Raw genomic sequence first — 15,108 nt, forward strand, 5'->3', positions numbered from 1 at the left:
TTGTACCTTGCTGTTGGGTTGGAAGTACGGCCACGGTCCAAAGATGGGGGCACCTCAGCATCATGATTGAATATATATATATATATATATATATATATATATATACTTTTGTCATTGAGGCCTAAGTCTAATGTGAAATCACAAGCCCGTTTATTAGCAGCAGATAAAAACGTGTGAATAATGACCCGTCCATTCAAACATCCATCGACGTGTCCGTTCATTTAATCTACCCACGTAGTTCACACTGGAGCCTATCTGCACTTACTACGTGTGAAAGTCAGGGATAGTACCTTCATAGAGGCGTACGTCACATGCTTTAACAAGCTGCGTAACCCTTTTCATGGAAACATAAAGGTGAAAAGATGCCATCTCTAAAAACAAAATAAAAATAAAATGGCATGGAAGCCTTTACAAATTCATTTGATCCCCCGGGGCTCAAACGTCGGGGCGGGGAAAAAGGCGGAGACGCAGGCATGTGGTTGAAACTTTATTCATGTTTGATATAAAAAGTAAAATGCATCTTTTCGTTTGCATGGCGCTTGGATATGAATGATAGAAAAGCTTGACTATGTACAAACACGAAGCTCGTAATATACACACACACGACGGTCTACGTGAGGGATTCTCCTCGCACACTCTCCTCAGTGAATACCTCACTGGTGAACAATCAATTTTCCTTGTTTTGAACCCGCACAATAATAATACAAAAAAGCTGTCACACCTCGCAACGAAAGCAAAATAAATACTGTACATGTCCCGTAGTTTAAACCTTTCCTTTCCACTCTCAGCCGCTGTTGATTATTAAAAAAAAATAATAATGATGATGCAATGCCATGTTTCACCACCAAGTGGAAGTATTGTATGTGTTTTGTATCAACTTTTTTTTTTTTCTCCACTTTTTAACCCTGGAAAACAGGTGGTTGACATGTAAGAGATGTGCAGTGTACAGAGCTGTTCATAGAGTTAGAAATATGCCGTTTTTTTTTGTTATCTGGATCTGAGATGAGTTTTAAAAGGTTGGCCGACATTACCATCTGATTCCTTAATTTACGAAGCTTTCAAATTTCCTGACCCGATAGATTTCCACGGCTCTCTTTAGTGTTAACTGAAGAGAGTTCCCATCTTGTTGAATGACGCACGTTTGGCGTGAGAAACTGCTTGCCCATAAGACTTACCACATGAATTTCAATCTGCCGCAGGAGTTTCAATATGACCTCAGTACAATGTTTTAGTGTGTTTTTCTTAAAGAAACACGTGGGATATTCAATCGAGCAAAAATAAATCGCTCTTTCAAGGTTCTGTGTGGCCGTTTAGTCATGTTGTGACTCCACAATTGCATGGGAACCCGATGACATTATCGTTTTCTATTGAAATGCGTTATTTAGTAATGTATCTCATTAAAAAGACGTCTTCACGACTCAAAGCGGCTGTAAATGACTTATCGAGACGGGTATTCTTTTGCCCCGTCTGTGAGCTTTCACAGCGGATTTCAAGCCACGCTTGAGCTTGTCTCCTCGGCTCTCGTAAAGCTCACTCCAGTGGCTTCCATTAACCGCGAAACAGCTTAGAGCGGTGAAAATAACAGCTCATTAGATTGTGCTGCACTCTCCTCCCGGTCGTTCCGGAGGCACGTGGGGAAGCTTACAAGCACACGGCCGTGGGACAGAAAGTGCAGAAATGTCACTGAAAGAGTAGATAGAACAATCCCGCGTCCCAATCTTCCCCATGGTGCCTATAGGCCCTCGAGGTGGTCGGCCGTACGCCGTTCATGTATATTCTTCTATTTCTATCGATCTGTCGCCTCCCATGGTCTGCTGCACATTATTATCATTTTAACTAGGGCTGGGAGGTAGCTCTGCATAATATCGGTTTCGTGATATGAGACGAGATAACCTTTGGTGTTTTCGTTATCGTAATATTGTGATATTTCTACATTTTGTTGGTATATCGTTGATATATATGGACATAATATCGCTATCGTGACGCGAGACGAGACGTCGTCTTTTTGTTATCCTAATATTGTGAAGTAAAATGTTGTCTTTAAGGCTGCATTACAGGGAAGTAATGCATTTTTTGTGAACTTCATAGACCAATAGATCAATCTAATAATTCATATATTTAACTTATGAAAGCATCAAGAGTCACAAATTCCGTCAAGTTATCAATATCAAGGTATTCCTGAATTATTATTATTATTTTTTATAATAAAATGTCGGTCGGCCCTAATTTTGATGATATACTTTTTGAATTACACTTTATGAAGCGGTCAAAACCAAACAATTGATGCGATTCCCCCCCCCCCATTTCCTATCCTTAATGCGTCTGAATCGTCGTCAGAGCTCATGGTCCATTTTTCGATGAAGAGAGTAAATGTGTTCATGGGTGCGCCTGTGTGTAGGTGTACGTGTCGGTGGTGTTACTATACTGTACATATGCGTGACTGCGCTAATGCGTATGAGCGTCTATGTCTATTGGTCCGTCAAATTCCTCTATCTGTCTATCTGTGTTTATCAGCCTGTTAACCGGTTCTCCCTCTCTCCCTCTCTCTCCCTCTCTGGTCACGCCTCCCCATGCTTCCCCTTAGGGCGCGTAGTTCTTCGGCCTTATCATCATCTTGACGGTCTTGAAGGCCTGTCTGTAGTTGGTGGGGTAGTACTCCGTGGACATGTTGTGCCAGGTGCCCCAGAAGATGCCGTTCCTCACGCCCTTGTACCTCTTGTGGTAGTACTTCCCGTTGAGGTTGGCCGACATGCAGGCGTCGAACCACCAGCCGGAGCTGTAGTACGCGCCGCAGTTTCCGGAGGGATAGCGGTCGTTGTCGCGGTCGGGCGTGGTGAAGAACTGCTGGTCGTGGTTGAAGTTCTTGTTGAAACTGATGGCGTTTCCAGCAGTGCCGCTGTAACAACGATGATAATAATGAGCGGTTTGACTGTGCTATGGCCTTGAAAAGTCAAGACAATTTCTATCATTGCGGTACTTTATGCCAAAAATGATTTTTTTTTTCAACTACTGCATTACTCCCATACAAATGGCCTGTCTTTTAATTTTCCTTGTATTCTCAGCAGCAGGACAATGCCTCCCACCGTAGCATACAGTGGCTCTCCCTGTTATTTGTAATATATGCTGTAAACCGCATCACTTCCACTTTTAATTACTGCTTATTACACTTGCACTAAGAATCTGCAAATCCAAACGGACGGTTTAATTTCAAGTCCAATACTAACAGCAAAGCTTTGATTTAATTAATAAAGGTAATTGCATATAAACATGGAACTTTTTCTTCCAGGCTACAGGGATGGGTCGCTGCCACATGTTTGGTACCAGTACTGACACCCTTGCCTTGACTTTGGTTCTAGTTCTGAAAGGATTCTTACTGAAGTATCTACTGAGCTTAAAAAAAAAAAAAGCCAATACTTATTGATGAAAAGTATTAATTTGGTGACGCAAACAAAGAAACCACTTTTGCCGCACCTGTATCCGCTGACGGACAGCCGGTAGCGTAGGTATTCGTTGGCCACGTAGAACTGGTCGTACTTGGCGTACTCCCTGACTCCCTCGAAGTCCTCCAGCTCGATACGCAGCACCATGTCTTTCACCTTGCTCAGCAAGTGGATATGGTCATTGCCCAGCCAGAACTCACCCCTGCAGCACAGAGGGAGGATTGGAGGGAAGAGGGAGAGGGGGAGGATGGAACAAAAAGGGAGAGTTTATTAAAATAAAAATAAAAAAAGAAACAGTACGGTCCACTCAGACTTGATTTGCAATCGGATGCGGTTGTTACACACCAAGAGGAGGAGGAGGAAAGTAAAGAAGATGAAGGAGGGAAAGCGGAGCGAAACTAAAGGGGAAAGAACGTTTTTTACTGTTGGATGAGGGGGGGGGGGGGGGGACTTTATCATATACTGGACAGAATTCAGCCCCGCGGAAGGAAGTGCAGGGGACAATTTAGGAAGAAGCTGAATTTTGGCTTCGGCGCTAATGGAACATCACGCTGCAGAGCGAGCACGGGGAGAGTGGCCGCGGTGCAACGGCAAAGTAAACTCCACACCCTCCTAGCCCCTCTGGCTTTTCAGGAAGAAATCGGTTTAAAATTATGATTTCAGGTTTTAACAACCACATTAATGTTTTTTACCCCCCCAATACAATATGACTCAATATTGAGTCACCGCTCAGTATTTACCGGATGGCGGTTTGTGTTTATTTTAGAGATGGATCTACAGTAGGTGGGGGGAAAAAATGAATAAAAATCAAACTCGATAGTCTTACACATAATTGCCTGAAATATCCCAGAGACGTTTTTTGCAACTTTGATATTGGTTAGTTAACAGTATATATCTTCGTTTTAATGCTCTCATTTTGCAGGCGTTTGCATTTAAACGTATATTTTTTGTTGTTTTAAGTGTTTTAACTGAATAAAACAAAGCTAGCGGTGTTGATACAAGTCATGTTGGCTATTTTTTTTAGTTCTTCCTGTAAGGTATTTAAGTGTTTTTTGAGCTGTTTTGTTTGAGGTACTAGTTGTTTAAGATATTGGATTGGTGTCGGTATCAGAAGATGTTCAAGATATCAACATCTTGGAAAGGAAAAGCGGTGTCAAATTTAAATCATCACGATCGCTTCAAGGAAAGCCATTTTGAGGCCGTCAACCAAGGAACCCATACAGCCCCAAATACCTGAGGTTCCCGAAGCCCTTCTTGTACTCGGCCCAGGTGCGGTTGAAGCTGACGGAGCCGTTGAGGCGCTGCTGTATGACCGTCCACCCTCCTCCGAAGGACTCCATGTCGCACTGCACCTCGAAGGTCCCGTTACGGGGGTGCGGGGTCACGTGGTACACGCCGTTTTTCCTCTCCTCCAACACGTTGTACTCAGAGCAGTCCCTGGGTGCCAAGATAACTGCAAACAGAAGAGTGGAATTTTAAGGCAATGCTAATAAAGGAAATATGTTAATTCCCTTTTTCACACTATTCCAGCACATTTCCCATCTTTACTATCATGGTTCGAATAAGCCCCGCGGGCGAGCGTTGATTGGCGATGGAAGCGGAAGAGTCTTGGCTCCAAATTCAAGATTAAGTAAGCATGCTGGAAGTTAGGAGTTCGGCGCATTCCTGCATGCAGATAATTATTTCTTCTGCAGGAGAACCTACACGACAAACTGTAGTCAGCGGTGATGCAAAATCGTCAGAATTATCACAAAGCATTTCTTCAAATGAATGCGGCGAAAATGTAGTGGTTCCGCTACCATACAATAAGAAAGTAGTGTACTACTACAGCTTAAGCTACTTCTATTGAGTGTTGTCCTTTCATATTTTTTTTTTAAGCGATACTCTGTCCTGTTTCTCCACTCTTCAACAACTTGTGTAAGGGGTCCTTTGGGGTTGGATTAGGAGAGGGTTAGAACAGAGACAGATCCCAGTTGCTAACCTCCACTCTGACTTAGTGGTTTAAAGAATGCATGCATCTGAAAGAAAAGAAAAGGCACAAGCGATAAGGAACTGAAGTACAAGTATAAAAGACGTTGGATTAAAAGGAAAAAGAGGCACAGGCTGCGAAATGTCAATTATTAATTAAGACATTAAACCAAATAAAATGAACCTTTTTGATACATTTACTGGCCTCTAATTGTGCATATACGATTATTTAGCTTTGTAAAAATACAACTTTAAATACCTTTCTCTGAATGAATTGATTATCGAAAATGAAATAGTTAAATGGTAGTTAAATAAGTACATCTATAAGTATAAGCACACCCATGGCACTCTACACTTTCATCAAAGACATTTCCTGTTAAGAAAGCAGTGCTTTGTGGACTCTCCTTACACAAGGAAACTGTAGGAAATTTATTTTAAGAAATGTTGCTTCATTCAACCCTGACCCAACCCATTTTTTGGGGGAATTTTTTTCCGCATTTTGACGCTGATTTTTCGCAGTGCAGGGGCCTGTGGCTCTTAGTCGATGACCATTTTCCTAGTGTCACACTGACGGCACGCTGCACTGCTCCACAACTCTGCAGTGTCCGGGGAACCTTTCGTCTGCATTCTGTCTTTGTCACCTGTCCACTCATTCCTTCAACCTCTGCGCCCATCCCCTGCGCCGCACCACAGGCCACTGTGCTGCCTCCAGTCTGAATGGGACCAAAGTCCATAAGCTCTCCGTCACTTCATGTTTGCTCAATTACAAGTGACAGACTTGTGAAAACGTGGGAAAGTGTAAAATGGGATTAAAGCCCCCTACCACCCCGCACCCCCCCCCCAGCAAGAAAGTTGGGGACCCAGGGCCTAAATCGTCCTGACACAGTGGTGCCGAACATGGGGAGATCCTCCAAGGATGCACTCCAGTCCTGACTAACCTTTGAGCAAGCTGCTAAACGGCTTCTGTTGCCAAGAAGCCCACAATGGAGCAGGGATGAAGGGAACCCAGTGCCTCCCAAAACAGGATCATGCTTATTTTTGCTATTTAGTGGCTTGCATGAGGAGGCACAGTCTAAACCAGGCCAATCAGGGAGTTTAATTAAGAGGGGGAATGTGTTCGCTTATGTTAACTTAGAACCATGTACCTTCATGACAGCTCAGGCTCAGCCCATCCTCCTTAGCGATAAAGAGATTTAATTGGTAAAAAATACATGCACCCGTGATATAGAATGGGAGCATATGCAATAAAAGCACATTGTGAATGAGTTTTTTATTTTTTTTTATATTAACTTCACCGCCATTTGTATTAAACTAGATGCTTGCTAGAGGAGGCATTTGAGTTGGAACATCAAATGAAAGTGGGCCTAAGAGTAAGGGCGGCCTGTTGTTCATCAGAGCAATTGATGAACAGAGGTTAAAATCACCCTTCCCCAGACACACGCGCGCACACACGTCATGTCATGACGTGTGTCCGTCTGCTCCCCAATAAACCGGTGCGTTTTAACCATCATTGCCTGTGTCTCTGTGTTGGCGAGCCCCTAGAAAAGCCACTCAAGTGGCGTGCGGCGGGGGAACTGCCACACTGCCGCCCAATGTGGGGCTCCCGGCACAGGGAAGGGACACATAAGGGCCGGACAAAGACACGCCGGAGCCACCAGCAGGTCAACGGACGGCCACAGCACCAGCCCTCTCCCGACTGGCAGCAGTAGCACACGGCAGAGGTCCAAAGGAGAAGCAGCCGCAGCGGCCACCATGGGTAACAATGGGTTCTTGTCTGGCTGTCTGACTGGCTGACTAATGACTTATCCTGACAGTTTGTCAGGACGACATGGGTGATTGTCAGCAAAGGAAAACCTCAGACATTATCAGTACACTGTGTCTGCTAATAGCCAACACTCTCCCAACAGCTGGAGATATAACATGGGGAAATGTGCTTCCAAAGTGATAAGCTGTGTTCCCATCACAGTTCCCCAAATGGATGTATGATTTCAGTTTTGATGGAAACATACTCTCATTACAAACAAACCCTCTTCCTGTAGGAAGTCCTCTACATGCTAGATAGGTGTTTGTTATTTCTTTTATCACTGAGGTAATGTAGTAGAACACAAGCACATATTGCTCTTTGTTCACCTTAAAGCCAAATTAATTCCCCTTAACTTTTGCAGACCTGAAAATGGACATCATTGCCTAGAGCAATTGTTTGGAATTTGCAAAGACAAATCAAATAAATGTACTGAGCTACAAAAAAAATAAAGCCATACATTCAGTTTTTTTTTCTTTTTTTAATACACTGCACATATTTTACCGACTATTGACACGAGGGTGCTAATGATGATAATGACCACAGCCTATAACTATTTAGAAACCTATTGCCTACCTACTAAATATGTCATATTCAATTTCCTTAGCTTCCCCAGCTAACCTTCCCCAACTAAACTTAGCTGTGGTATCTGGTACCAAGACGTTAGCAGCAGATCCTTTAAGTCCTTTAAGTAAGTTGTGGGGCCCCCGTGGATCGGACTTGTTGTTCCAGCACATCCGACAGATGCTCGATCTGATCAAATCCTAACCCCAGTCATCCACATAATGTCAAAGAAAACGTGATTCATCAGACAAGGCCACCTTCTTCCATTGCTTAATGGTCCAGTTCTGACGCTCATGTGTTCATTGTAGACGCTTTTGGGGTGGACAGAGGTCAGCATGGGCACTCTGACGGGTCTGCGGCCACCCAGCCCCATACCCAGCAAGCTGCGAAGCACAGTGTGTTATGACCCCTTTCTATCTTAGCAGCATTAGCCTTAGCATTTTTCAGCAATTTGTGCTACAGTAGCTTTTCTGTGGGATCAGACCAGACGGGCGAGCCGCTCCCCACACACATCATTGAGCCCATGGGCACCCATGACCCTGTCGCCGGTTCCCTTGGACCACTGTTGGTAGGTATTTACCACTGCATACTGGGAACACCCCACAAGACCTGCCGTTTTGGAGATGCTCTGACCCAGTTGTCAAACCATCACAATTTGGCCCTTGTCAAAGTCGCTCAGATCCCCATCTTTCCTGCCTCCAAAAATATCAACTTCCAGATTTGACTCTTCACTTTCTGCCTAATATATCCCGACCCTTGACAGGTGCCATTGGAACAAGATGATCAATGTTATTCACCTCGCCTGTCAGTGGTTTTAATGTTGTGGCTGATAGTTGTATATCCATGGTAAACACATCCAGTCCAGCCTGCTTTATTTGAACATACACAGGCATCACCAGGCACCGGCTAACAGTCTAGTTTGCCAGTCCTCGAGGCAAACAGGGCAGAATGATGTTCGGAGACTAGCTCTTCTGACCCTGTGTACCATGTACAAGCCATGATTAATGTTAGAAGGACCGCCCATATTGCAACACCTTGTGCTGCTGGCAAGATGTAATGAGACTTAGCTGTTTCACGCTGGAATGAGCGCTCAAGAGCACAACCTCCAGCAGAAGAGACAGGTGCGCAGAAAGAACGAGAGAGCGAGGTAAGGAATGCTGACACAGAGAGGGAGAGAGAGCAAGAGGGAGAGAGAGACAGGATGGGAGAGGAAAAGTAAGGGCAAGTGAAGTGGAGTGAAGGAGAGTGTTAAGAACAGTGTGAAGGAAAGTGAAAGACAGCATGGTAGAAAGGGCAAAGCAAAAAAAAACAAAAAAAACACGAAAAGGCAGAGAGAGGGAGCGCGAGAAATGAGACAGAAAGAGAGGACAAAATGGGGAGTATGGGGAAGAGAGGGGAATCTGAAACGAGATACAGGCAGGTTTGAGGGGGGGGGGGGAGACAAAGAGATTGGGGGGAGAAAGCTGGAATCCCCTTCACACCGCTGTCCTGCCTAATCTACTTAGAAATAAGCCCCACGCTCACATCTGTTTTTCACATAAAGGCAGCGATACAGCCCCGCATTCTCATTATCTCTCTCATGCAATATGGAGAAATTATTCTGCTTCAATTTGAGAGCGGTCTCGTCTGCATGAATGTCTTTCAACCGCGTCCTTGGCCTGCATAGCTTTTGCTCCTGTTTGAAGTGGAGTGTTTGTTGTGCACACTGAGTTTGCCTTCCACAGCCTGACAAAGTTCCCATAATGTGTCAGTCATGAGATTCTGCTCCACAACGCTAGATCCTCTGGAGATTCCTCTCTTTGAGGAGCTGGTGCAGACAACTTAAATGTTGGCCATTAAGCTTGTATTGAAAATATACTGTCTTTAGGGGAATTGGAGCCAAGGACCTATCTTTATTTTTCCCTCCCCTGTCCAGCTTGAAGTTCTCCATATGGGGAGTAATGGAATGTCAGGACACATCCTCACGCACATTATGATCTCAGCATTAAACAATTTGGCGATTGCTTTGGCATGACTACACTTGTCTACGAGATATTAGTTGTAGGGATGGGCATCCAAATGCGATGCGATACCTTTTACGCATCAAATTAAACGACATCCAGCCCTAATTGGACAAAAACAAGGTGTTATATAGTAATTATTGAAGTTTTTCTTCGAGGCACACGGTAATTACACTGTTGATGCCAACAACAAAGCATAATAAGATCAGGTGCAGCCCGGGCATGAACAACCCTGGTTTTCCCCCTCTGCGAAGGTCTAAGCTGCTTTTTGCTGTGATGGTTTTTGTCCACACGCCTGCTAATTGACTCAGGCCTCTATATGCACTGCCAACATACAGATTTACATTAAATGTCCCTCCATCTTTAAAAGGTCAATGAAAAATACAACAGTATCTCTGACACTGCCCAATCACTTAATCCCCCCCCCCCCAAAAAAAATATTCATATCTGACAACGTGAAAAAAAAGGGGGGGGGGGCATGCTTTGTCCAGAAAAAGAATTGTGGTTGACAAGGTCATTGCAAGCCTGTAAGACACTTCAGCCTTCCGGAAAGATAAAACACTACATTAGATCATTTATAGGTGGGCAGTTTAGAGGTTACCACTTTCTACTATCTTGGGAAAATTAGATTAAGATGACGCATGGTTCAACAGTAAATAGAGTAGACATTGACATTAGTGTAGAGACATTCTAATGGATAATGGCAGAAAGGTACTATTTAGGGTTTAATTAATTGAATCGTATTATAGTTGAATCCGCCTTACACTGAGGGGTGCTCTGCAACGCACACTGGCTGGTACAGGTGGAGCTGAGTTTGTTGACCACCGTGGTGATGTTCTCCACCCTGCTGTCCACAATGGCCTCCACGTTGTCCATGTTGAGCAGGTTCATTCCCTCTAAGCGACCCTGCAGGGCCGAAATGTGCTTCCGTGCGTTCCGCAGACTGGCCGACATGCGACTCATTTTTTCCTGTGTCAGTTAAAGAAGGAAGGAACAGATTGTTTGTCGCTGGTGCGTTTTGCCAGATGAACCCCTCACATTTACTGCTTGTCCAGGCCATTTGTCAATGTCAGATTACACAAATGCAAGTTGGCTACCCTCCACTTTGCCTGGTGGAGAGACGAAACAGTACAAGCCAACAGTGAAATTAACTGATATTGCCAACAGTAATTCCTGACCCGGTTTGTGGTTCAAGGAATTTGCCCCTCAAGCGGTGTTGCTATGTTGGACTTTCCCAACATAATTTCTTCCCAATTTGCATTCCACAAAAATACATCTTGATGAGCAGCATCATTTTATTTAAGAAAGATTTTGATTTAGAAAATTTCTAAATCAAAATCATTTTACATCAAAATGAATCTTCTTGTTGTTGGAAAAAATTCAAACCAGATGGTGATGGTGCAACTACACAAATTGGTAAACTCTGAATGCTCTTAAAGCTCTGAATGCTATTTAATTGTGTTGTTTAAAAAAAACAAGTAATATTGTAATACAACAGTCAATATAGTAATTGACAATGCTACTAAATAAAAAAGAATTATCGGATATTAAAATCAGCCATTTTAAGTGGTGCAAATGTTTTTTTTTCAGATTTAAACTGAACTAACTTTCCCTGAATTAAGTCTTCATTTAACTTTTACCACTGGAACATATTATTTTTGTCTTTGGAGAGACCCACAGCTGCTGCCTCGAAAGGTGTTCAAGAGCCGTCTGAGTTTGATTGTGTCAAAGTATGAACTGTTCCCCTTACCTGCATCTCCACCATGTTGCTCTGGCTCTGTGGGATCTTCCCGCCTATAGATCCATGGCCCAGTCCCCCAGTTGTCCCCCCAGTCCCAGTCGCCACCCCATCTCCCCTTTCTTCTCTGCTGGATGCAGCCTGCTGCTCCAAGTCTATATCCAAGCCTGCAAACTCCCCACTGTCCCTCTGGATGGGGATCTGGAACTGTCCCTGGTCAGCCTGCTGCTGCTGCTGCTGCTGCTGCTGCTGCTGCTGCTGCTGCTGCTGCTGCTGCTGCTGCTGGCCGAACCCCCCGGTGCCCCGTCCACCCCGGCACTCCAGGCAGCTGCTCTTCATCTTGTTGACCATCTCCTTCAGGCTCTGCAGCTCTCTCATGGTCTTCTCCAGCATCCGGAGCTGCTTGGGCAGATGGATGGTGAGTGGCGGCAGGGTGAGCTGATAGGGGCAGTCTTCGCCGTCCTCGCTCCCGGCCCCAGAACTTCCGCACTGGCCCGATGGTCTCAGCCTCAGGGCACAGGCTCCACTGGAGGAGGAGGAGGAGGAGGAAGAAGAGGAGGAGGAGGAGGAGGAGGAGGAGGAGGAGGACGGCGGCAGGGTGGTGGAGTCAGATCCTGATCCAAAGAATCCTTTGGCGTCCCATCTCTGGTGCTGGTTGAAGGGAAAGTCCGCTGCCTGGGCACTTCGTTGGAACTCGGCTACAGCCAGTAGTAGAGCAGCCCAAACAAACAGCGAGACTGAGCTCATCTTTACAAATGTGGAGCACAAAGTAGAAGATGTATGTGTTGAGTCAGAGACCATTCGGGACTACCTCTGCCTTGAGTCCTTGTGCCCCTATGAGTGTGTGACCACAAAAGCAGTTGTCTGTGATTATGAGAGTGTGTGCGTGTGTGTGTGTATCCAGTATGCAGTTGGTGTAGGAGAGTTTGGTGAGTCCAGCCTGCAGGAGGGAAAGCGCGCAGGGGAACTGCCGCTGCCTCAGATAGCTGTGTCATTAATATCAGGACAGCGAGAGGGAGGGGGAGCGAGATAGGTGCACAGAGAGTGAGGGAAGGGAGGGAAGAGGGAGGGCTCTGAGTTAGAGGTTTGGGAGGGGCGAGAGAGAGAGAGAGAGAGAGAGAGAGAGAGAGAGAGAGAGAGAGAGAGAGAGAGAGAGAGAGAGAGAGAGAGAGAGAGAGAGAGAGAGAGAGAGAGAGAGAGAGAGAGAGAGAGAGAGAGAGAGAGAGAGAGAGAGAGAGAGAGAGAGAGAGAGAGAGAGAGAGAGAGAGAGAGAGACCTGCCCATGTCTTGTCCTTCCTGCAGTGAGTGCACGGTGCTGCCCAGCCCATAAGTCATCCCATTTCCCCAGAAACATGACTCAGTACGCAGTTATCACTGTCACACTTACCACAACAAAACTCCAAGTCCAGCTCAAACAAAAGTGGCCGAGAATCGTTTCCATCAAATCTTATCCCAGCCTGGATTTGTTTCCGTTGCACAGCAGAGGAAATCAACGGGAATAATGTGGCATCAGGGGAGAAAAGGATTGCTCACTTTGTGGGACGTTGAGTTGAAGTGCTCCTATTTGTACAGTAAAAGGATTGTATGCAGTTAACTCTTCCCCTCTTTTGACAAGTGATGAATTTGTAGTGGTAATCTAATTATTGAAATTTGGCAAACAGAACACACAAGTCAATCTCAATAAGCGTATTAGGGTTGAGCACATATAATGGATTGCACCGGTTACGATTTGAAGTTGTTTTGGGGATCACGTTCATACGCATTAGTGATTAAATCAGTGAGGTAATTTTTACTAAATTTGGGTGAGTGAGCTACCTCCCTCCCATCTTCTTTCTCCCATCTGAAAGCCCTGACCTAGACTGAAAGAAGAAAGAAATGAATTCTGCGAAATGGGTGTGCCAATGTGTGGTTAAATTACGTAACACTGTTTTTGATCATGTGTCAGCGTGCCACGCTGCCAGTAGTAGGCTTATTGTGCACAATGAATGACTCACCAGTACGGGTCATGTAATTAGATATTGTTGTATTTTATTTTGCTCTCAGCCGTCTCATCCCTGTGACATATTTCTCGAGAGTTTCTGGAAAAAAAAAATTTAATCTAGCGGTCCTTCACACTGATGTGAAAAAAAAAACTCAACTAAGGAAAATAATCAGTCCCAGGGCCAAAATTGCCAATTCAAATTTGGCCCAGTGTTATCCTCAGTGCCACTGGAACAGGAAGGTATTACTAAAGACAGCACGGTGGAGGCATAAGCACTTCTCAGAGGACAACAAAATTAGGGTTGAATTACTTCAAATTCTTTTTTTTGTTTTTTTTTTTGTTAAATTGAATGAAAACATACATTGCTTTGTAGAGGAACTATGAGGTAAACGTCTTGCCCATGAGTGTAAGCTCTCTACAGTCAGGCGGGTTGTTGGTATTCTCGTCTTTCAAAACTAAGTTGACATAAGCCGCCTTCTCCCAAGATCTGGGCATCCCTCCCTAAATGCTATGAGATTTATTAAAACTCCTCCATTGCACGTCCACTCTGCACTGAAATGGACAAGGGATGTGGACAAGGACAAAGGAGGGACTGAGAAGGAGAAATGACCGTTACTTCTCTGTTGCCATCAGTAAAGGCAGACTCTTTTGCATTACAGCTTTTCATACAGTACACTGATCGGCCACAATATTAAAACCATCTTCCTAACATTGTGTAGCTCCCCTTCGTGCCATCAAAACAGCTCTGACTTGTCGAGGCATGGACTCCACAAGACCTCTGAAGGTGTCCTGTGGTATCTGGCACCAAGACATTAGCAGCAGATCCTTACCGTTCCGTGGGGCTTCCGTGGTTCGGGCTTGTTGTTCAAGTTCAAGTTCAAGAGATTATTTGTCACATACTGTACATACACATACGGTCGTACATATATGCAGTGAAATGTCATGACACCCGGTGATTACGCACAAGCTCAATAAGCTCGAAAAATACCCAAATGTGCGTAATCGACACGTGGTGCTCGCGCAGTTGTTCCACCACATCCCACGAGCGATTTGAAATCTGGGGAATTTGGAGGCCAAGTCAACACCTTGAACTCTTGGTCATGTTCCTCAAATGATTCCTGAACATTTTTTGCAGTGTGGCAGGGCACTTTATCCTGCTGAAAGAGGCCACTGCCATCAGGGAATATCGTTGTCATGAAGTGGTGTACTTAATCTGCAACAATGTTTAGGTAGGTGGTACGTGTCAATGTATCATCCACATGAATGCCAGGACCCGGGGTTTCCTAGCAGAACATTGCCCAGAGCATCACACTCCTCCTCCGCCTTCTTCACATAGTGCTTGTTGGTGCCATCTTTTTCCCAGGCAAAGAACGCACATGCACCCAGCCATCCACGTGATGTAAAAGAAAACCTGATTCATCAGACCAGGCCACCTTCTTCAATTGGTCCAGTTCTGACGCTCACGTGCCCATTGTAGGCACTTTCGGCGGTAGAAAGGTGTCAGCATGGGCACTCTGACCGGTCTGCGGCTACGCATCCCCAGAAGCATGTTGTCAGCATGAACCTTTTCAGCAATTTGTGCTACAGTAGCTCTTCTGTAGGATCCGACCACATGC

The 15,108-nt window shown here is 44.9% G+C and overlaps 1 protein-coding gene across 1 annotated transcript; it reads right to left on the reverse strand.

The window, feature by feature from the left end:
- Positions 1–476: 476 nt before the first annotated feature.
- fgl2a (fibrinogen-like 2a) lies at positions 477–12,430 on the reverse strand. Its single transcript, XM_080022371.1, has 5 exons — positions 11,524–12,430; positions 10,538–10,742; positions 4,674–4,893; positions 3,472–3,642; positions 477–2,896 (listed from the first exon to the last, which is right to left on the reverse strand). Exons 1-5 carry the CDS (start codon positions 12,310–12,312, stop codon positions 2,581–2,583), a joined length of 1,701 nt encoding a protein of 566 aa, XP_079878497.1. The 5' UTR covers positions 12,313–12,430; the 3' UTR covers positions 477–2,580.
- Positions 12,431–15,108: the final 2,678 nt, after the last annotated feature.

This window comes from Zeus faber (genome assembly GCF_960531495.2).
Source record: "Zeus faber genome assembly, chromosome: 21".
In the NCBI taxonomy this organism is placed as follows: domain Eukaryota; kingdom Metazoa; phylum Chordata; class Actinopteri; order Zeiformes; family Zeidae; genus Zeus; species Zeus faber.